The sequence below is a fragment of the Phodopus roborovskii genome, unplaced genomic scaffold (genome assembly GCF_943737965.1).
Source record: "Phodopus roborovskii unplaced genomic scaffold, PHOROB, whole genome shotgun sequence".
Lineage (NCBI taxonomy): Eukaryota > Metazoa > Chordata > Mammalia > Rodentia > Cricetidae > Phodopus > Phodopus roborovskii.
The window spans coordinates 7,659,576-7,681,351 of NW_026126636.1; the positions used below are offsets into that span (position 1 = coordinate 7,659,576).

Sequence of the window (21,776 nt, forward strand, 5' to 3'; positions counted from 1 at the left end):
GAAGGGTGTGTCTGGAGCTCAGTGTGAGTGGAGGTCCCAGGGTGCTAGTCTATCCCTGCAAACTATCCATCTTAAGCTGAGTCTTACTAGCTGTTAAAACACAGGGGAGCCCTGCTGATTTGTAAACTACTCTCAGCCATACAAGGGTCCTTTCATGTTCATTCAGTAAGTCTCATTTGCAAATGCATGGATGCTGGTTCAAGAAGGTTAATGGAACCCTACTCCAGCACCACATATGGCCAACATCTATTGCAAATGGTCTACAACATGTCACCCATAATTCTACATCATCACTGGGATTTGCATAATCTGTATTCCCTACATTAAATTTCAATTTACATAATTGAATGTAACAATTTGTTATCAAGTAAATAATTTAATAGTTAATATTCCCTATATTAATTTAATTAATCTATATTTAATCAGCCAAGATGCACTGATCAGGTGATTGTCAGGAACCAGCCGCCCAAGTTTGAGGACCATTTGAAGTTGCCCTACACTGAGGCTGTCATTTACGAGATCCAGAGATTTGTAGGTGTGATTCCTTTTGGTTTGCCTCGTAGCACCACCAAGGACAGCCTCACCCCCAAGGTGCTGCCCTGCCCCAACTTAAGGAACCTTCAGCCCACTCCTTGGGTCCCATAGCCCATCCCACTCAGAGTTTTCCAAACTGTCCTTCCTTCTCAGACATATACTTGCCCCCTCATCATGCCCTTTAAATTGAGCTGTTCTCCTGGATCCTGGGCCTTCCTACGATTTCCCAGGGATTAACCCTTAGGAAGAAGAGTCTCCTGTCCTGCAAATATCTTGCTTAGGCACACAAATCCCAAGCATCCCAAACTCTCTGTCTCTGTGAGTGTGAATCTCCCAGTCCCATGACCTCCTGAATCAATATGTGCAAGCTTGTTCGTTCCTCAACAACCCATCCCAGATTCCATGTTGCGTAAATGATCTTTCTCAGAAAACACAAACCAGCACTTGCCCAAGAGAACTTGTCCCAGGAATGACAACCTCACATTCCCCAATGTTCCTCCCTTAGCACACTCTGTGTTTCCTTTTTCCTCTTCCTTCCAATCCTGTGATCTCATCTCCCATCTTGACTCCTCAATTCCCAATGCTCTTCTCTTTCAGGGCACTGATGTTTTGCCTATACTTAGTTCTGTGCTGGAGGACCCCCAGTTCTCCAACCCCAAAGACTTTAATCCCCAACACTTCCTGGATGACAAGGGGCAGTTTAAGAAGAGCAATGCTTTTGTGCCCTTCTTCATGGGTAAGAGGCTCCTGATCACACCCATGGAGCTAACATTTCCTGGCTCTCCTCTCTGAAGTATAGGGTTGGACCTTTATCCAGCTTGGAACTTTTGTTGGAGTCTACCTTCCAGCCGACCAAGTGCAATTTCCTGGTGGACTCAGACCCAAGGAAAGGCATGAGCAAACCCCTTTTAGGAATAGGAGTCACACACATGGGCAAGTCTTAGTAGGTGATCACAGAACAGTCATGTTTGAGAGTCTGGTTGTTAGAGGGGCATCTAGACTTCCCATTGTGCCAGCCTGTCATGGATCACCTCCCTTCATGCACAAGGGGCACAGAGGCTCAAAGAGGTCATTCAGACAGTGCTGTAGGCCCTTCTTGGGGAATTCAGCTGCTGGCCTGGTATAGGGTGAAGCAGCATGACATCTGGCTTCACTTCCATCCTTTACCCCTTCTCCTCTCCAGGAAAGCGATACTGTTTTGGAGAAAGCCTGGCTAAGATGGAGCTCTTCATCTTCTTCACAACCATCATGCAGAACTTCCGCTTCAAGTCCCCACAGGCACCCCAAGTCATAGATGTGTCCCCACATCTGGTTTTGGCACAATTCCTCGGAAACTTACCATGAGCTTCCTGCCTCACTTGAGTGGGAACTCTGCTGGGTGGAGACAGCGAGCATGCCCAGAAAGAGGGCGGGGCTAATGGGGTGGCACCAATCAGGGTAGGGCTAAAGGAGAGCCTGAAAACTAGAGGGGAGTCTGGAGCTTGACGCATTATACACAGAGAGGGAGCCAAGCAGAGTGATCACCTTCCTGAAGATGGGTTCTTCAAGGGTGGGATGAGAGGCTGGGATGCCGTCCCCTAGTATCTGAACACTAATCGTAATAATTAAAAATTTTGTTGATTGTGCAAGAATTCTGTGTGAATTTCCTTGGACAAGCAACTCACTGTCTGCTCACTTTGTCCTCAGAAACCCACATGGGGAAGGGAACTATACTCATGTCTGTTCTACAGATGACAAATTGAGGCTTAGTATGCTCAAGTCATTGGCCTGGCTTGGGCTTACTCCTGTGATAGCATTACTTGGGCATTACAAGGCAGGATGATTGCCGGGAGTAAGGCTAGTCTGGGCTATGTAGTGTGTTATAGGCCAGCTAGCGTTAGATTGTGAGTTTCTGACTCAAAGATAAGAAACCAATAAAAGGAACTTTTAGGTAGCATAGTTGACTAGGAATTTTTTTGTTTAGTTAGTTGAAGACTAGGAAAACGGTAGACTCCATTCCAAAGCAAGATCCAGAGTGGAAAGAACTTTAAAATTCCACAAGGCATTATAGGTCAGCCGAAAGCACAGAAAGGCTGAAGGATGATGCGCCAAATCCAGAAAGCTAAGCTGGAAATGGTGCTAGCTGTGTGACTCCTCAGCAGGAGGAGGGAAAGCAGAGACCTCATTTAATTGCAGCCCAGATACACAGGAAACATGGAAAAGCAGGAGAACAGGATTGGTCTAGCTGCATTCAAAGATATGGAGATGGGTGAAAGGTCAGATGAGCTTCTCAAAAGTCTTTTTTTCCCCCCCAAATGTGACTGATGGCCTCAAAAAGGATATGATTCATCAGTGCAGTCAGGAAACCTGTCTACTACCTTGAGAGGAAAGGCAGCCACATAGGAGAGAAGACAGTAAAAATGCCTGAGGAATAACCATTATAGATGAAAATGACAGCAAGGTAGAAAAGAAATTCAGCAAGGGAATTGCAGAACAAACACCATAATAAAGGTGCTGGGAATGAAAAACTCAGTAAAGCAGATAAAAAAACAAAGTGGAAATAATCAGTAATGCACTGGACAGGGAGAAGGAAGAATATCGGGGGTACAGGGCAAGATTGAGAAAATAGTATATCCAGGGATGGGTTGATGGCTCAGTGGTTATGAGCAGCTCTTACAGAGGATCTGGGTTAATTCCCAGAGCCTCCATGGTGGCTCACAACCCCTGTAACTTCAGTTCCAGGGCATCTAATTTTCTTTCCTAGCTTCTTCAGACACTAGGTATGTATACATTACCCTTACATACATGCATATACATATAAATGAAAGCAAATAAATCTTAAAATGTTGTATTCAAACATCAGTAAAGAAAAGAATGAGCATAGCCTACACTTGCAACAACTTTGACGTATTCAATATTCAACAGACCGAATCTGAGAGTTCAAGGATGTAGAAAGGAGTTGAGATAAGGAGTATAGATATTCTGTCAACAAAATTATATAAGAAAATTCCCCAAATGTTTCCAAACATCAGAAACATTTAAGAGTCCAACACACATGACCAGAGAAGAAACTGTCCATAGCATATTATGCCTAAGATTGTTGGGAAATTTAAGTACTTGTCCCTTATATCTCTCTTTCTCCCCACTCAGCTGTAGAACTTCCGTGCAAACAAGGTTGATCAAACAAGGTTGTTCTCAGAACTTTCCGGTGTGCAGTGCTGGTGCCTTAACCCCAGGTGTAGGTGGTGCATGACTTCCTCCTATGCTTAGCCCATCCCCTGGATTGGGTATTTAAGCTCATTACTCTCTGTAATAAAGGGCAGCAGCTTCTTCTTCACTTCTTCTGGTGGTCTGTTAAGTGTTTCAATCCCGACACCCTCTGCCAAGCTCAGTACTCTGGGTGTGCTGGCGGGGCAAAGATGTCAAAAGTATGAAACAAAGAAACAATATAAAAACAATAAAGAAACAAAATTAAAAGCTGTACAGAAGAAACCCCAACTCAACTAGAAAGGCAAACACATCAGAATAACACCAGATCACTCATCCACGGCCCTAAAATCCAGGGAGCATGAAATGAAAGCAAACGACTGCCCAATTGGATTTTATACCCAGAAGTACTATCCCTTAAAATGAAGGAGAACTAAAGACATGTGAAAACAGATAAACTAGGCTCTTCATAATTACCAAGTCAACATTAAAGAAAATACTTAAAGGGATGTCACGCATGGGTGGGGAAGAAAATCTCAACCATAAGAGCTCAGAGCAGAATAAATTTCATTTGAGGATAGATAAACAGAGTAACCTATTATGCTCAACAAGACACCAATAAGAAAGATAGTGAAACTAACAAAATTACAAAAATAAGCAAATCCTTCTCAAAATTAGCCTTAAATATAAGTAACCTTCCATTTCCTTTTGTCAACCTCAGCACACCCACCAACTTGTATGAAGAAAAATTCTAATAATTAATAAAAAGAAAAGGAGAAGCTTTATCAGCAGAGGGTGGCACTCCCATAGAATTTGTAGAAAAATGGTCTCAAATCACTAATAAAAAGACAATGATTAGCCACCGAGATTCAAAGGAACACACAACACACTCATGTTTGCTACTATATTCTCCTCAATAGCCAAGACATGAGATCAGCCTAGATGTCATTAGCAGATGTATGTATAAAAAAATAGACTACATACATACACCATAGAATGCAATTATGACATTCACAGAATATGGATAGAGCTGGAGATCACTAAGTTAAGGAAAGTAATACAAAATCATGTTTTCTGTTATTGTTGTTTGTTCAATTTGGACGTGTGTGTGCGCGTGCGTGCGTGCGTGCGTGCGTGCGTGTGTGTGTGTGTGTGTGTGTGTGTGTGTGTATGTGTGTGTGTGTACCAGGGAAATGGGGAAATGGCTATGGAAGAGGAGAAAGATCCTAAGGAAGTGGGGATTTGTGGAAAGAGGACATAATAGAACCCATGGGACATGAGAGTGGAAGGGAGAACTGTTTGTGTGGTAGAAGCCAGGTGCATACATACCCATGTGTAGCTCATGGAACTAGGAAGGGGAACCATGGAAGATGAGGGAGAGATTTAGAGACTGTGAGTGAAGACAGAAAGCAGAAGGGACTCCTTCTAACTCATCCCTGAAAGTTCACGAGATGCACACTAAAATCCCGCTGTCCTACACAACATGTGTTCATTGTTGGGCCCTAGATGTTGGAATTCAGGGAGACTTGAAGGCACTCTCTAATCCTATGAGGTACAGATACTAACCTGGGGATTCGTAAGATTGAGTGATTTACGAGTGTGCTGGCAAGTTTTATGGCAACTTGACACAAGCTACAGTCACTGGAGAACCTTAATTAGGAAAATGCCTCAATAAGATTAGGCTATGAATGAGCCTGCAAGGCGTTTTCTTAATTAATGATTGATGGGGGAGGACTCAGCCCATGGTGGTTGGTGCCACCTGTGGGCTGGCGGTCCTGAGTTCTATAAGAAACCAGGCTGAGCAAGCCATGGGAATCAAGCCAGTAAGCAGCAGCATCCCTCTGTGGCCTCTGCATCGGTTCCTGCCTCCAGGTTCCTGCCCTGACTTCCTTTGATGACGAACTGTGATGTGGAAGTGTAAGCCAAATAAACCCTTTCATGTTGCTTTGGTCATGGTGTTTTTTTTTATTACATAATATTTTTTATTGATTATTTGGGAATCCCACATCATGCACCCCGATCACACCCACTTCCCTTGTTATCTTGCCCCCCAACCATAAGAAAGAAGAGAAAAAGAACAAACTCACTGGAGCATGGTCAAACTCCCAAGTGGCCAGCCCCTTAAAGAAAACTGAGTCTTTCTCCACCAGAACCTCCATCAAAACCCACCAATTGTAGACAGCTACACTTCAACATCCTTATCACAAATATGAGTTCTCTATTGCAGTTTAATAAGGATCTGGATAAATAATTAGGCCGAACAGATGTTTATTCAGGGAGAAATAACTCACAACATAGACAGATGAACACCAGCAGGTTCCTGGTCCCAAGGATGCCTCCGGAAGTCTCCTGTCCCGGTGCTGTAAGCAAGAGAGCGTTCCCCATCCCCTCCTCAGACCTAGTTCCACAGGTCACTTCTGCCCCTGGCTCCACCCCTAATGGGTGTGGTCAGCCACAGAAGGAGACAAAGTGAATATCCTACTACAGTTCTCTTCGATTGGTTGGGTGAGGTGGGGTAGGCTTAGGGGTTGTCACAGAAGCCTTCTGTATTTCTCTTTCTCAATGGTGAGTCTGGAGTCATTGATACCAGTCAGGGGAGCTTGGACCATGGCCTTCCCCCTGGTCTCTGGTGACAGCACAGACCACAGACATCCACGTGATCTCCAGTGTCATCATGTGGCACTGACCTCAGCATGGTCTCTGGTGGCAGTACAGACCATGGACATTAGGACTTCATGGGCTCTGGACACCATCATAGCCCTTGGCAGGGGCACAGGCCAAGAACATCAACGTGGTGTCTATGGCAAATGGGCCAAGGACATCAATGCGGTCTCCAATGGTAGGCTGGTCCATGGACATCTACATAGATTCAGGCAGCATCACAGACCATGAATACCCACCTGGCCTTTGGTGGTAACGTGGGCCACAGACATCAACACGGTCCCCAGCAGCAGTAGGCCCATGGACCCAGACATGGCAGGCAGCAGCATGGATTACAGACGTCAGCCTGGACCTTGGTGGCATCATGGGCAACAGACACCAGCAATGGTCCTAGGCAGCAGCACACACTACAGACATCTACATGGAATTAAGTGGTGGCACAGTTACAGATATCCACACAGCCCCCACCCCCCGCTCCAGCTGCAGCAGGACTGGACCTGGACATGGCCCTAGGTGGCAGCATGGACTTCAACATCAACATGGCCCCAGGTAGGAGTACAAGCCACTTATGTCAATATGGCCCTTGGTGACAACATGGTCCATGGACATCAAAATAGCTTCAGGTGGCAGCACACGCCACAGATATCTGCGTGGTCTTCGGTGGTAACACAGGCTGTGGACATTCACATGGTCCTTGGATGTTGTAGGACTATGTACAACTGCATGAACCTTGGGCTTCACTGCAACCTGGGGCAACAGACCATCATGGCCTTAGGGGCAGCATGGATGACAGAACTCTTTTGAGGAAGTTCAAGCTCCTGTCAAGCATCCTGTCATTGCTTAAAACCAGGGCGATGTTTCGGTTGGGTAGCATGACTGGGGGCTAAGTCTGTGCAAGCTCCAGGATGCTGCACACCACCCTGTTGGCCCTACTTAGCAAGGGCATGTCCCCCTGTCCACAGCAGCCTTCTCTCTCTCAGACCTGTCATCTCTAGTTCTGCATCTCTCCCCTGTACACTCACCACTCCATTTCTCCATCTTTCCCACTTCTCCATTGAATATTCATTCACAGCAGTGTCATTGGAAACTGCAGTGTGTCACACAGTATGTGTGCATGTTTGTATGTATGTATGTATGTATGTATGTATGTATTTATGTATATTTTATGCCCAAATGAGTCATCGGTCTGGTTCAAGCTTTCTGGTTTCTGAACCACCGTAAATATTGGACCATTGTAGAGAGAAGTTTTGGATATCATGCTGTCAGGGTGATGTTGCAGCTAGGCAGGACATTCCAGGGAAAGGTTCTGTGAGAGCTTCTGGCTGCCATGTTGTTGGGACCCATAAAAATGTCTCCATTTCATTTTGATTTAAAGTCACAGAGTTTTTAGCTGCCCTTGCTCTTCCAAGGTGAACCAACAGATGTTTGGCCTATTGGTGTGGCTATTCTGTGTCTTACCTTGACAACAGGGTGTCTGGCCTAAAGTGTGGTTGCTGCATGTCCTGCCTAAACAGCACAATACTTAATTCAGGATGTGGTTACTTGATTTTTTTTTAAAATGTGATATGTTATTCTGAAAGGGATCTGGAAAAGAAAGGGACATTAGAGAAAGCCTAAAGGAATGTGAATTAAACACAACAGTTAATAGAAGTGTTTTTAATACTGGTTAATTAACTTTATTCAGGTCAGCTGTCTCTGTGGGTTTCTGTAGCCTGGTCTTGACCCCTTTGCTTATCAGTCCTCCCTCTCTGCAACTGGATTCCATTGTTTAGCTGTTGATGTCTGCTTCTGTTTCCATCAGCTACTAGATGAAGGCTCTAGGATGGCATATAAGGTAGTCAACAATCTCATTATCAGGGAACGGTATTTAAGGTAGCCTCTCCACTGTTGCTCAGATTGTTAGTTGGTGTTATCCTCGTAGGTCTCTGGTTTTCTCTATTATGGTATCTCTTTTCTTACTCTTGTCTGTTCATTCCCTGACTCAATCCTCCTGGTCCCACATGTTCTCCTCTCCTCCCCTTCTCTCCTAACTCCTTCTCCACTCACTCCCCTGCCCCCTCCCCATATGCTCAGGAGAGTTTGTCCCTTTCCCCTGCTGTGAGGGACCTTGTATGAATCTCTTAGAATCCTCCTTGTATCCTAGATTCTCTGGCAGGGTGGATTGTACCTGGTGATCCTTTGCTCTCTGTCTAAAATCCATGTATGAGTGAGAACATACCATGTTCCTCTTTTGTGACTGGGCTACCTCACTCAGGATGGTTTCAAGTTCCATCCATTTGCTTATGAATTTCAAGATTCCATTGTTCTTTTCCTGCTGAGTAGTACTCCATTGTGTAGATGTGCCACATCTTCTTTATCTATTCTTCAGTTGAGGTGCATCTAGGGTGCTTCCAGGTTCTTGCTATTACAAATAATGCTGCAATGAGCATAGTTGAACAGATGCCTTTATTGCATGGATGTGGATCATTTGTGTATATGCCTAGGAGTGGAATTGCCATACTTATCTCCAAAATGGCTGTACAAGTTTGCACTCCCACCAGTAGTGGAAGAGTGTTCCCTTCTCTACATATTGTCTCCAGTATAAACTGTAAAGGGTGATGTTTCTCTGATTTCTTTCTCAGCCCCTTTGTCGTCTGTATATAGTAGGGCTACTGATTTTTTTTTTTAATTTATCATGTATCCTGCTAGTTTGCTGATGGTGTTTATCAGCTGTAGGAGTTCCCTGGTAGAGTTTTTTGGGTCACTTATGTAAACTATTATATCTTCTGCAAATAGCAACAGTTTGACTTCTTCCTTTCCAAGTTGTATCTCCTTGATCTCTTTTTGTTGTCTGATTGCTTTAGCTAGAACTTCAAGTACAATATTTAAGCGATATGGAGAGAGTGGGCAGCCTTGTCTTGTTCCTGATTTTAGAGGAGTCACATTAAGCTTCTCTTCATTTAGTTTGATGTTGGCTGTTGGTTTACTGTATATTGCTTTTATTATGTTTAGGTATGTTCCTGTTATCCCTGATCTCTCCAAGACCTTTATCATGAAAGGGTGTTGGATTTTGTAGAAGGCTTTTTCAGCATCTAATGAGATGATCATTGGGAAAGTTTTCTTCAGTGATTTTGTTTAATATGTTTTCTGCAGCTTTGAGCTGGGCTTCTTTGCCTTCTATGCCTGTTATTCTTAGGTTTGATCTTTTCACAGTGTCCCACATTTCCTGGGTGTTTTGTGTTAAGGATTTATTGGATTTAAGATTTTCTTTACTCAATGGTATAGGGGGGTTGCTTTGGGGAGCTAACCCAGGGAATTCCCAGGAAAGGATGTGGGGGGTGGGGTGGGGAGAGGATTTCAGCCTGGGCTGGTCCCAGACTCACCTCAGACAGAAGGCAGGTGAAGGGGCCTAAAGGTCAGGTGAAGGGAGGCTCCAGATGGTCCCACATGAAGGGGCGGGTTAGGTATGCTCAGAGCCGACCCAGGAAGTTCCAAGGAGAGGGTGGGGGTGTTGGACCAGCACTCTGGCCAAACACTCATCCTCAGCACAAACGGATCCTACTTGGCCAGCAATAGAATAATGGAAATTGAGTGATTTAAATTAGGAAATTTTAAGAATTATGGAGACAATAGTCTTGAAAATGTGAGACACAGAGAAAGAGAGAGAGAGGGAGGAGGGAGGACCCAGTTTATGTCTGTATGTAGCATTCACATTAATCAATTGTGTGTGTTTGAGTGTGGGCATGTATGTGTCACATTGTGTGTACCATGGCCAAAGGTGAAAGGGCAACTGTTGTGCCCAAATTCTGAACCCCAAATCCCCAAGAGACCCGTGCTGGTGCAAAAGCAAAGAGTCCCTTATTATTATTATTATTATATATTTATTATTTTTTCTGATTTTACATATCTATCCCAGTTCCCTCTCCCTCCCTTCCATGTCCCCCGCCCCCCTCCCATCCACAGAGATGATGATGCCTTTCAGGAGGGATCATCAAAATCTGTCAAGTCATTAGGAGTAGGAACTAGGCCCTCCCTTCTGTCTCTAGGCAAAGGGAGTATCCCTCCATGGGGAATGTGCTCCCAAATCCTTTCTTGTACCAGGGATACATCCTGGTTCCACTGTCAGAGGTCCCTTAGACTGCCCAGGCCTTCTAACTGAGACCCATGTTCAGGGGTTCTGAGTTGGTCCAATGCTGGTTTCCTAGATATTAGTCTGGGGGTCCATGAGCTCCCCCTTGTTCAGGTCAGCTGTCTCTGTGGGTTTCCGTAGTCTGGTCTTGACCCCATTTTCCTATCACTCCTCCCTCTCTGCAGCTGGATTCCAGGAGTTTGGCCCAGTGTTTAGCTGTGGGTGTCTGCTTCTGTTTCCATCAGCTAGTGGGTGAGGGCTCTATGGGAGGAGAGGAGAACATGTGGGACCAGAAAGACTGAGTTGGGGGATGAATAGACCACAGCAAAAAAAAGAGATACTGTAATAGAGGGAGACATTATAGGTTTGAAGAGAAAACTGACTCTAGAGAAATGTCCAGAGACCTACAGGATGACTCCAACTAACAATCTGAGCAACAGTGGAGAGGCTACCTTAAATGCCCTTCCCTGATAATGAGACTGACGACTAACTCACATGCCAGCGTAGAGCCCTTTATTATTAATGATTTAACTGCATTAACTCAGGCCCTTTGACTGCTCAGCACCGTAGGTGGTGTGAGAAGGACCTTGGGGACGGAGACCGCGAGGTGAGGAATTTATTGCCTAGGGTAAGGAGAGTGTCCAGAGGGTACAAAACAGCTCAGGATTGGTGAGCTTCTGGGTGTGGGTGCCCGTCCTGTGTTAACTGGTTGCTATGACTTATTACCCCCCCCTGCCCAGGGCGGCTATGCTCCATAAGTCACTTTTATGCCATTTTCACCTTAAAGCATGCCCAGAGCCTGCCAGATAACTTCTGATTGGTTCCTTGCCACATGGAGTTTGTCTGACCTCAAGTGACTGGGGCAGGTCCAGCAAGGTCAGATGTGCTGAGTCAGAGGCCTACATGTCTTTTCTGCAGCCTGTCATGGCTGCTAAAGCTGGGGAGGGTCTGGTCCCTTCACAAGTTTTAGGGGGCTAGTTCTCTCCTCCTACCACATCTGAGGCAGGCTTCTTGTTCTGTCGTTGCATGACTGCGAGGGTTTGAGTAGGTACTTCCCCCATAGGTTCATGTGTTTGATCCCATAAGAAGCGACACTATTAGGGGGTGTGGCCTTGCTGGAGTAAGTGTGTCACTGTGAGGCAAATTTTGAGATTTTCATATGCTTAAGCCACACACAGTGTGGCACACGGCTTCCTCCTGCTGCCTGCAGATTAAGATGTAGAACTCTCGGCTCCTTCTCCCGTGCCATGTCTGCATGCGGCCATTCCTGCCAGGATAATAACGGACTAAATCTCTGAACTATAAGCTAGCCCCAATAAAATGTTTTCCTTTACAAGAGTTGCCATGGTCATGGTGTCTCTTCATGGTAATCAAACCCTAATGAAGACAATGGCATACATCAGGCCAGCATGCCTGAGAGCTTCTGGATTATTCATTGGTCCCTTCATCCCGTCTCACCATAGGAAAGCTGGGGTCACAGCGAGTGCCACCCTATCCATAGTTGTACATGGATTCTGAGGCTAGAACTCACATTGCTGGTGTTGTGTGGCTATCTGTTTACCAGATGAACCATTTCTTCAGTTCTGGAAGCAGCATTTAGTTTATGACACAAAGGGATCCCAGGCTGATGTGTCCAGGTGTTTGGACTGTGTGATGGTTATGGATTTAGTCTCTACAGGTTTTACACTAAATCACACGGGAGCAGGCAGGAGATTCTGACACTTTTAGCTGTGTCCTGCAGCTGAGCTCAAGGGACCCACCTTTAAAAACACATGCAGAATACATGGGCATGTGGCTGAGGAGAATGGGCAATTACACAGCCATGTGTACTTCTTGCATGAACATATACTTCCTTGCCAATCTATGATGCCAATCATTATTCTCTTGGATTTCTGTCAAGGTGCTTTCATTTCTGTCTCCATGATGTATTGAGTCAGACGTAGTAGGCTTACCTAGCATGGGGAGGGGATCTGGGGGTGGCATAGATTCCCTGGTGAAGAGATGTATGAGAAAGCAAGGCTGTGGGACAGTGTGTGTTGGAGCTGGACCAGCTGCCTGCCAGGGCTGTGGAAGAAAGACACTAGATAGGATTGTTCAGAATGTGCAAGGGTATCCCAGGTCTCCGTGAGAAACCTCCCAAATGAACTGGTTAGATGGCTCAGTGGGATAAACCCTTTGCTCAAGCCTGATGGGATGAGTTGAGTTCTACGATCTACATGTGGGAAGAAGAAAACACACTTGTCCTTTGGCTTCCACGTGTGTGCCCTGGCATGCTCTACCCACTACACCAATTAGTAAATGTAAGTAAGACATCCCAAACAAACATATGGATGTATAAAACAACAACAACAAAGCAAAACACTCCCTAATCAAAACAGCCAAAAAAAAAAAAAAAAAAACCCTGCCCAAATGACCATGGCTACTGATCTGCCTTCAGTCAAGTACAAGCTGGGCTCCATGGCCTGTGACAACTCAATAGAAACTGAGTTATTCTGTTGTTGTTTTGCAGAAGGTCTTACTGTATAATCCTGGCTGGCCTCCTAGAGATCCCCTTCTGAGTGCTGGGGTTAAAATCCTGTACCCCAAGCACAGCTATCCTGCGTCTATAAAACCAGAGTTTAGACTCAAGTTTGGAAGCCCTACCCTTCACACCTGTAAACTGGGCAGGGGGACATGTCGTTCATCTTTGGTTTTAAGTACCAAGTGAGGGGATGATGGGACAACTTTGGCAGAGTGGACAAGGAACCCTTGCTCAGTGAGTGACATCTGCTATTACCACTGTCCACGCACGCTATTTGTTTTATTAGCATTACAATTTAAGTAGGTGTGTAAAGTTTCTTCCAGCCAAGTGGTCCCTTTTTAAACCCCCGTTTTCACCTCCTCCCTTCGCTCTGCTACTGGACTCACTCTAGACTCTCCCTCCCTTCTGTTCCTCCTTGGTTGACTCCAGAATCAGATGGGCAGGAAGCTCATGGTGTAATGTGGTATGATTCTGGTAAATCCCAGTGGTTTGGGGGACTCGTCGATGTCTTCCAGTCTCTTTGGGAACTTGAAGCGGAAGTTCTGCAAGATGGTGGTGAGGAAGAGAAAGAGCTCCATCCTCGCCAGGCCGTCCCCCAAACAGAACCGCTTTCCTGAAGGAGAGAGAGGAACACAGAGAGGGGGGCAGCTCTCACTGCTGGCTTACCTCAGTACCTAGTACACAGCTGCATTCTTTTAGGAAGAAGGGGCCCAAGAGCTGCATCCCGAGGGATCACTGGGAAAGACTAAGCCTCTCCAAACCTCAGTTTTCCTATACATGCACGAAGTGGGGTAACCCATTCTAGGCTGGAGCAATGGGTGGCTGAAATGCATCTTCTATCAATCATGCTCTCAGATACGAATGCTGTGCTGTTGAGTCTGTAGAACTGCTTGTGTGACCCGGGAAAGATGGCAGGCTCTGTTTGAGCTTTGCTTTTTCCCAGTTTCTGAAAGGGGTCCCTTTGACCCTTTGACCTGTGTCCAGATGTTTGTTGCTTGGGAAGTAAGGGGGTTGGACCTGGTCAGCTGGAAGTTAGATTCCAAGAGGAACTTGATGCAGAAGGATGCTAGACTGCATCCCAGAGAGGGGAGCTGGCATGAGCTAGGCCTTTTGGTGAGAACAATGGTCCAGTAACCAGTGTCTTCTTACCTATGGAGAAGGGCACAAAAGCAGCATTCTTCTTCAACTGCCCCTTGCCATCCAGGAAGTTCTGGGGGTTGAAATCTTTGGGACTAGGGAAGAACTTTGGATCTGTCAGCAGAGAACCTAATATAGGGAACACTTCAGTGTCCTGGGGGAGAGACAGAAGGGGATTTAAGAAGGTGGGTTGCTGAAGAAAACACCCCACAGAGGTTCCAGGGTCCCAGGTCAAGAGAACTGGAAGGCACAGAGTTGGGGGCCTCTGAAGGAGGTCCATTGGGGAATATGAGTCATTGGGGGCTGTGATGTGTGGGGCCTGTGGAGTGACGCAAGATTTTTGCCTCCCCAGCTCAGGAGTTGAGGGATCGGTAGCTATCAAGGCAGTGGGTGGTTAGAAATCGGATTGCATCCCTGAGATAAGAAGTTGGGGATACGAGAATGAATCCCCCAAGGTGCCAAGTCAAGGGGAGGTGACAGCAATCTAACCAGAGGATCCTGGGGAGGTTGACACGGTAGCTGGGCATTCTTTGATTGGAGAAATTGGCGTGCATTAGATAGCGGTAGATGCAAAGGGGCATCAGGAACCAGGAAGTGGGATGGAGGCCCCTCCTGGGCAGGCGTGTCTGCACCTTGGGGAGGAAGAAGCCACGGAATGTGGTGTTCTTGATAGTCTTCCGAGGAATGCCCAAGGGAGCAAGGTTAGCAAATCTCTGGATCTCATTGATGACAGCCTCGGTGTAAGGCATCTTCAGGCGGTCCTCAAACTGGGGCTGTCGGTTTCTGCCAATCACCCGGTCAATCTCCTCATGCATCTTGGCTGGAGGACAAAGGGGGGTTGTGTTTAAGATCCAGGGTATGCTGGGCAGTGGTGGTGGGCACGCCTTTAATCCCAGCACTCGGAAGGTAGAGGCAGTCGGATCTCTGTGAGTTCGAGGCCAGGCTGGTCTACAGAGTGATTTCCAGGACAGGCTCCAAAGCTACAGAGAAACTCTGTTTCAAAAAACAAAACAAACAAACAAAAGTCTAGGGTACACAGAGCAGGTGCCGTAGTTCAAACATGTAAACCAGCTTGTTTTACATGGGTCTGTAAATGACATGAATGTAGACCATTCAAAAGGCTGGCCAGTGCCATTTGATCCTTTCCATGACAGAATAATGGGGGAGAACAGGGAGGACTATTGGGGCTTGAACCAGAGTGCAGGAGCCTGGCAACCAGGGGGAAATCAACTTGGAAATGTCTAACATTTTAACAGCTAGTGAGAACCCCGTTCAGGCATTTTCATCCCCTTGGCTCTGCATAGCAGGGCAGTTCCGAGCACTCAGAGGCCTGGGAGAGGTGAGGGTCGTTGTGGTCAGCTCAGAAGAGAGGTTGGAGCTTCTGTGGCTCCCCATCCCCTACCCCAGAGCCAGCCTCACCCTCCACGTCTGGGTGCTTCATGAGCAGCAGGAAGCCATAGCGCATTGTGGAGCTGACAGTCTCAGAACCGGCAAAGAAGAGGTTCAGTGACGTCATCACCAGGTTCTGTATGTTGAACTCAGAAGTGGGGTTCTTCTTCTCCTGGGGTGGGGAGGGAGAGACAGACAGACGGGCGGACAGATAGACAGATCCATTCATCAGTTTATCATTCCCTTGGGGGACATCAACAGTTTTAATTTTCTAATTTTTTGTGGTCATTCTTTTGCAAATATTTTATTAATTCTTAGTGAATTTCATTCATTGAATTGTGAGTATATTCAACCCCCTCCCCCAAATCCTCCCAGTTGAACCCCCTTCAGTACCCAGAGAACCCGTGTCCTCAGTTTTCAGACACATATTTGAAATATATTTTGAACATATTCCATTTTCTTCTCTTTTCCCCTTTCTCCTCTCATGGAATTCTTTCTTATTCCTAGTAAGTCCCCTGCAATTGTCACATCTTTCCTTCTTCCTTCCTTCCTTCCTTCCTTCCTTCCTTCCTTTCTCCTTTCCTTCCTTCCTTCCTTCCTTCTTTTTTTTTTGTGGCCCACAGCTCACCATTAGGGTTGACTGCATGAGGATGGGTGAGGGGTTCTTTACCAGTAGCCACATCACTAAGGAATATAATTTCACCTTCCCTGTCAATTGCAGATTCAGATCCTCAGGGTGGAGGGGGCCCTGGGTAACACTTCTGGAGTTGTCTTTGGAACCAGCTTTCAAAGTGTCCAGACCAAGTTGGGAAATGCAATCTCCAGGTCCTGTGTGGTTGTGCATGAGCTCTTTGCTCCTTTGTCTAGTCAGTTCTCTGTCCTTTAACAGTCATTGTGATGACACATTTTTTTCATGGTTGTAACATTTAGCAAGTGAGGGGTAAGGACTGAAGAACTCCACAGATGCCATGATGGAGTGTATCATTGGAGGCAGCTGTGAGACACAGACCCAGAGTTTAAACGCCTGCCTCTCCTCCTTCTTCAAATAGTCCATAGAGGATTCCCTAACCAGACCCTTGACCTTCATGCTTTACAGAATTCCATGTCCCTTTCCCCAGCCGTGAAGCCCTCTGATGTCACACAATAAGCCCAGGTTCCCTGGGCCACTGGTGTGTATTTCATAACGGAGTTACGAAACGATAAGATCATGGTGGCTGATAGTAAAAGCCTTCGAGCCAGAGAGGCAAGGATTTGTGTTCAGTGTACACATTCCTTGTTGCATGACTTGGGACAGTTTTCTCATTTGTGAAATGTGGGCTTCACAGAGTCTTTTTCAGCATCTTCAGTGGGATGTACTGAAAACTCTGTCTTGCAGGGGATGCTGGAAAATAGGTTGGCATGGTAACTTGCTTGCTGGCTTGGATATGGCTCAACAGGTGGAAGAGAGTTGTTTAATTACTATTGGGACCGTGAGGAGTATGACGGGGACTTAATGGACCTCGGTTCTTCTTTTCTAGGGTGATTTTTCCAGCTGCCTGCCTGGTTTTGGACTTCCCCTTCTCCAGGATGCTGGGCTCACCTGCTGCATGTGGATGAGAAAGGAGTCGATGAAGTTCCGTGGGGAGTTGAGGTCCAGGGTGCTCTCGCTCTGCTTCACCTTCCTGACTATGAAGTCTTCCAGTTCCTTCATATTCTTGATGATCTGTTGCTGTGGTCCAGGCAGGTACTTCATCACTGAATGGAACATGTCATAGAGCTGGGGATGGGGGAGAAAGGATGGGAGAGATAGCCGTCAGTGGCAATGCCCAATGGGGATGGGACTTGTCTCAGGGAAAGAGTGTTTCTTAGCTCAAGGCATCCATTCAGTGTTAACGTATTATGTGAGGCTGGAGAGCACACACAGCGACACTACTTTACCTTTTAAAGAACTCTTTATGTTCATTTTGTTAGTTTTTAAATTGTAATTACGCACACATGTGTGAGCACAGGTGTCCCAAGTCAGATCTCCTAGAGCTGAGATCCCCTAGGGTTGGAGTTACAGGTTTGTGGTAGTTTGGATGTAATTGGTCCCCACAACCCCATAATCGCTCAGGGAGTGGCACTATTAGGAGGTGTCGCCTTCTTGGGTGTGGCCTCGTTGGAGGGACAGGCTTTGAGGCTTCATGCATTGAGGACACTGCCCAGCATGTCAGTTGACTTCCTGTTGCCTGTAAGATGTAGAACACTGAGCTATTTCTCCAGCACCATGCCTACCTGCATGCCGCCATGCTCCCTGACATGCTGGATAGAACCTCTGAACTGTACGTTTCTCCCCAGTGAGACATGGTTTCTTTATAAGAGTTGCTGTGGCCATGGTGTCTCCTCACAGCAATAGAAAGCCTAACTGAGAGGAGGAGGTTGTGACATGCACAGCATGGGCGCTGGGAGCCAACTTCAGGTCCTTGGGAAGAGTTGTGCAGTCACGCTCTTAACCACTGAGCTGTCACTGCAGCCTCACAGACGGACATTTCACTGGTGCCTTAAGCATGATGTCCACCGTACAGCAATTCAGCTATTTCAGTGAGTTTTGGGTCAGAGCCTTGCTCCAGGCTTCCAGCCCAGTAGTGTAATGGGGAATCTAGATGTGCAGGCTGTTTAGCTGTCTAGATACTTGTTTGAGACTAGAATCTGTTCTCTAGACAGTCAGGTCTTCAGCCTGCGATGGTTCAGGCTATAAGGCGTGGGCACACTTGTCAGTGTTTTAACGTGGGCTCTGTGGGACTGGAAGGCACCAATTTGGGGGTTTGGGGAAACAGCTATCCAGAGATTTGTGCTTGCCTGTCTTAGTTGGGGGTGCCTGTGTACTCATTTCCCAATTTACGTGGGACAGGCAGGTGTCTCTTGTCCGGTTGCCGTGGTGCGATATTTTGGGACAATGATGTGTAGGGGCCAAATAATTTTACTGGCTTTGCTATGGCAAACCAGGTGCTCAGGATGGAGGAGGGAGTCTAAGGTGGTCACATATGTCCCCTGGGCAGGGTTAGGATATTCAGAAGGACCACACGGAGGGTTTGTTAGGGGTTAAGTTAAATTGGGGAGACCTTCCCAGGTTGTTCTCAGGGAGCCCTCTGAGATCTGCATACAGGATCGCTCCCACGGGCTCCAAAGCAAAAGATCATTTGTTGGTATGGGCTGGTTTTGATGGGAGCTTATGTTTGTGGGAATGAGCGCTGGGGTGATCGTTCCCCGAGTGGGTACAGGTGATGTAGGACACTACAATGGCGAGAGGGAGAGCTGTGTTTGCTTACTTGTCCGGTGGGAGAAGCTGCAAATCTGTTTATCTGACCCATCATACGCAGTAGCTCCAGGAACTCTTTGTCCTCATAATCGAAGCGGTCCCCGAAGACAATGGAACTAATGACATTGGAGACTGTTTTGCTCAGGTAGAAGGTGGGGTCAATGGGTGCTCCTGAGGGGCGAGTCATGGTTGGGAAGACATAGGATCACAAGGGAGGAAAGAGTCACGCAGATGATGTGGGCATTGACACGAGGGACCACACTCTCGCATCAGTTTCCAGGGACCATTTTGTAGGCGTTCTCTCCCACCCTTCTTTTTTGCGACCCATAGGTTCTCGGTGTCTGGGCTGTTCCTCTTCTTGCCCAAACACCTAAGGGTCTCTTGCTTACCACGGGTGCTCTGTAACATCTTGACCAAGCAGGCTGCCTCCTCGTGGATACGTTCCTCCACACTACGCTTTCCCACACCAAAATCTCGCAGTGTTGCGATGGAGAAGCGCCTGAGTTGTTTGGCTCGTTCCCCGCTGCTGAACGTCACACCTGTAATGGTAAGAACACGGAGTCGGGAGACATAGAGTGATGCTGAGGGAGGCCAAGTCCTGCACTGGAGAGGGTTCCCAAGAGGAAAGGAAGGACACACAGATGGATAGAGATAAAATGCAGGGCTCCAGAGACCCGGTATCATGCACACACAACTGAATAAGACAGTCAGAACAATTCAGCCAGGCAGAGAAACAGCCATAACCTGGCAAAAGCAGAGACATCAGCACAGAGAGACCAGTCCTCAATGTCATAGCTGGACCAGCTCTATCATGTCCCAAGATGCTGGTTAGCTCTTCTGGGTCTCTGAGGTAGCAAAACCAACCAAGGATCTCATGGTTAGACAGCATTTGCAGGAATCGGCAACTCCCCAGTAAAGCAAGGACTGACTTCACACAAGCATGCCCTTATCCCTGGCTCTGGTTTTGTTTGTGTGGCCTGAGCTGTGGTCACTTCTGTATTTTGACACTAGGTGGTGTCTCTCTCGGTTCTTTGAGGAAACAGATACCTGCTGTGTTCTAAAGAGTAACCGCAGAGTTAATGGTGTAAAGATACTCTACTCTTGGTGTGCTTTGTCTGTATTTTGCCCCCCACCCTTTTTGCCTATCATAAACATTTTGCTGCTCAAGGCTAGTCTGAAGTTTTGCAAACTTGGCCAGCACTTGCTGGACTTCTAACGTTCCACGAGAGTCGGATTCCCCTTTCGGAAAACATCGGAGGAATGTAAAACAGCATTTCAAAATGCAGGCCTCGGCTCAGCACTGAAGAGGGGCCAAAATTGGAGGTGAACATAAAGGTTGTGGGCGACTCCAAGTCTGGCTAGAAACAGAATAAAACCAGGGAGACAGAAAAGCAGAGGGAGGCTGCTGCCAGCAGGTTCCCAGGAAAGGAAAGGAAAGGAAAGCAAAGCAAAGGAAAGATGCTGGTCGCTCCCAAATCAGAGGAAGAATGGAGGGCAAGAGGAAAGTATAGTGGGATGTGGGAGTCGAAGACACTAAAATATAAAATAACAGTGTCTGGAGGGAAGGGTCAGTGGATAAAGGCAGGTGATGCCAGGTGACCCAGGTGATCCAGGCATCCACACAGCAGCTGTCAAGCAGCTGTGACCCCTCTCTCTGAAGTTTGATGACCTCTCTGACCTCCACTGGTACCAGGCATTCACGTGGTGCACATACACCCACACACAGGCAAACACCCATACACAGAAAAATTAAGTAGATCAATCTAAAATGCTTTAAGAGACAAAAACATCAGTTAAATGAAGGGGACAGGACTCAGTCTATGAGGATGTCAACAGGTCCTTAGAGACAGATGCAAGGAAGGCAGACATTTAGTGAAAGAGAAGAGGCAGATAGGGAAGAGAGCAATGGTCACGGATTTGAGACAGGCCAGGGTGGGACACAGTGAGAGGCAGCATTCAATATGGACATTGAGAGAAGAGCAGAGGACTCCACAGCCTTAAACCTACGCAATGAGTTAGGAGGACAGGCTGCTTAATTGAGGCCAACGTTTCTCAATGTGGTATCCCCCTCACCATAGCCTTTGAAGAGTGTATTATAGATGGCCTGTTCTCCTCGTCCACTGAATTCCTCTGCTTGGTCCACCAAAGCCTCCTTGACTGCATCGTATCCATAGAGCACCACAACCGGGCGAGGCCCGAGGTGGATGGTGAACACAGGGCCGTAGCGATCACTGAGCTGATGTGGTAGATGGGAGCTGTTAGATGAGTTGCTCCCCTAACTGGACCAGTACACAAAGGTCAGATACTGAGATATCATGTTATTTGGAATCGCAATCAAATGATTGAAATAAAACGGAAGAACTGGAATAGTGCCAGAGCCTTCCCAACTCCCCCATTGAAGGACTACGACTTGCTCTATGAATCTTCCAAAGAACATGCAAGATTGTACAGACTCCCATCCTCCCACATCCCATCCATCCCCTCGGGCAGTACCTCTGTGATGGAGTTGTACATGTCTTTTGTATTCAGCTGCAGGTAGTTCCCAACATAAGGCAAAGGAGTGGGCCCTGGAGGGAGCTTCCCCCTGTATTTCTGCTTCCAGATAGACACCACGACCATGACACTCAGGTAGGCCAGTATGGCCACCAGGAGCAGCCCTGAGCCCAGCATGGTGGCTAGTGAGGATGATAAGCCTGTGGCCAAGGCTGAGACACTCTGCCTTTATACTCCCAGGATAGAAGAGGACCTTTACCCTGTTTATCTAGTCCAGTCTTTTTGCCTCCCAATCTTATCTCCTAACATTGACACATCTGTGTTGCAACACCCACAACATGGAATAAGGGGGGGGGGAACCTCTGATTGTCAGGCTTAATTTAAAACACCAAAGAGGTACTATATGGGGACTATCCATCTTTGGGTCCAGGCGATCAAATCCAGATCGGAAAACCTTTATTTATATGTCT

At 46.8% G+C, this 21,776-nt stretch overlaps 2 protein-coding genes across 2 annotated transcripts in view; one reads left to right on the top strand and one right to left on the bottom strand.

Moving 5' to 3' along the window:
- The window catches only part of LOC127238925 (cytochrome P450 2A8-like), a 36,130-nt gene extending 24,883 nt beyond the window's left edge, over positions 1–11,247 (top strand). The window contains 8 exon segments of the mRNA XM_051207700.1: positions 427–591; positions 1,132–1,270; positions 1,718–1,840; positions 1,843–1,896; positions 6,431–6,559; positions 6,862–6,930; positions 11,035–11,096; positions 11,230–11,247. Coding sequence (XP_051063657.1) covers positions 427–591; positions 1,132–1,270; positions 1,718–1,840; positions 1,843–1,896; positions 6,431–6,559; positions 6,862–6,930; positions 11,035–11,096; positions 11,230–11,247 — 759 coding nt within the window.
- A 2,029-nt stretch (positions 11,248–13,276) lies between these two features.
- LOC127238378 (cytochrome P450 2A9) lies at positions 13,277–21,518 on the bottom strand. The gene is made up of 9 exons (XM_051206966.1): positions 21,307–21,518; positions 20,887–21,049; positions 19,203–19,352; positions 18,824–18,984; positions 17,116–17,292; positions 15,567–15,708; positions 14,780–14,967; positions 14,160–14,301; positions 13,277–13,623 (listed from the first exon to the last, which is right to left on the bottom strand). Exons 1-9 carry the CDS (start codon positions 21,481–21,483, stop codon positions 13,442–13,444), a joined length of 1,482 nt encoding a protein of 493 aa, XP_051062923.1. The 5' UTR covers positions 21,484–21,518; the 3' UTR covers positions 13,277–13,441.
- Between the last annotated feature and the right edge of the window lie 258 nt (positions 21,519–21,776).

Coding starts and splice junctions, on each gene's coding strand:
- LOC127238378 (XM_051206966.1), bottom strand. CDS start 21,483: ATGCTGGGCTCAGGGCTGCTCCTGGTGGCCATACTGGCCTACCTGAGT. Junction 15,709..17,115: donor TTCTCATCCACATGCAGCAG/GTGAGCCCAGCA, acceptor TCCCCACCCCAG/GAGAAGAAGAACCCCACTTC. Junction 14,302..14,779: donor GTGGCTTCTTCCTCCCCAAG/GTGCAGACACGC, acceptor TCTCTCCCCCAG/GACACTGAAGTGTTCCCTAT.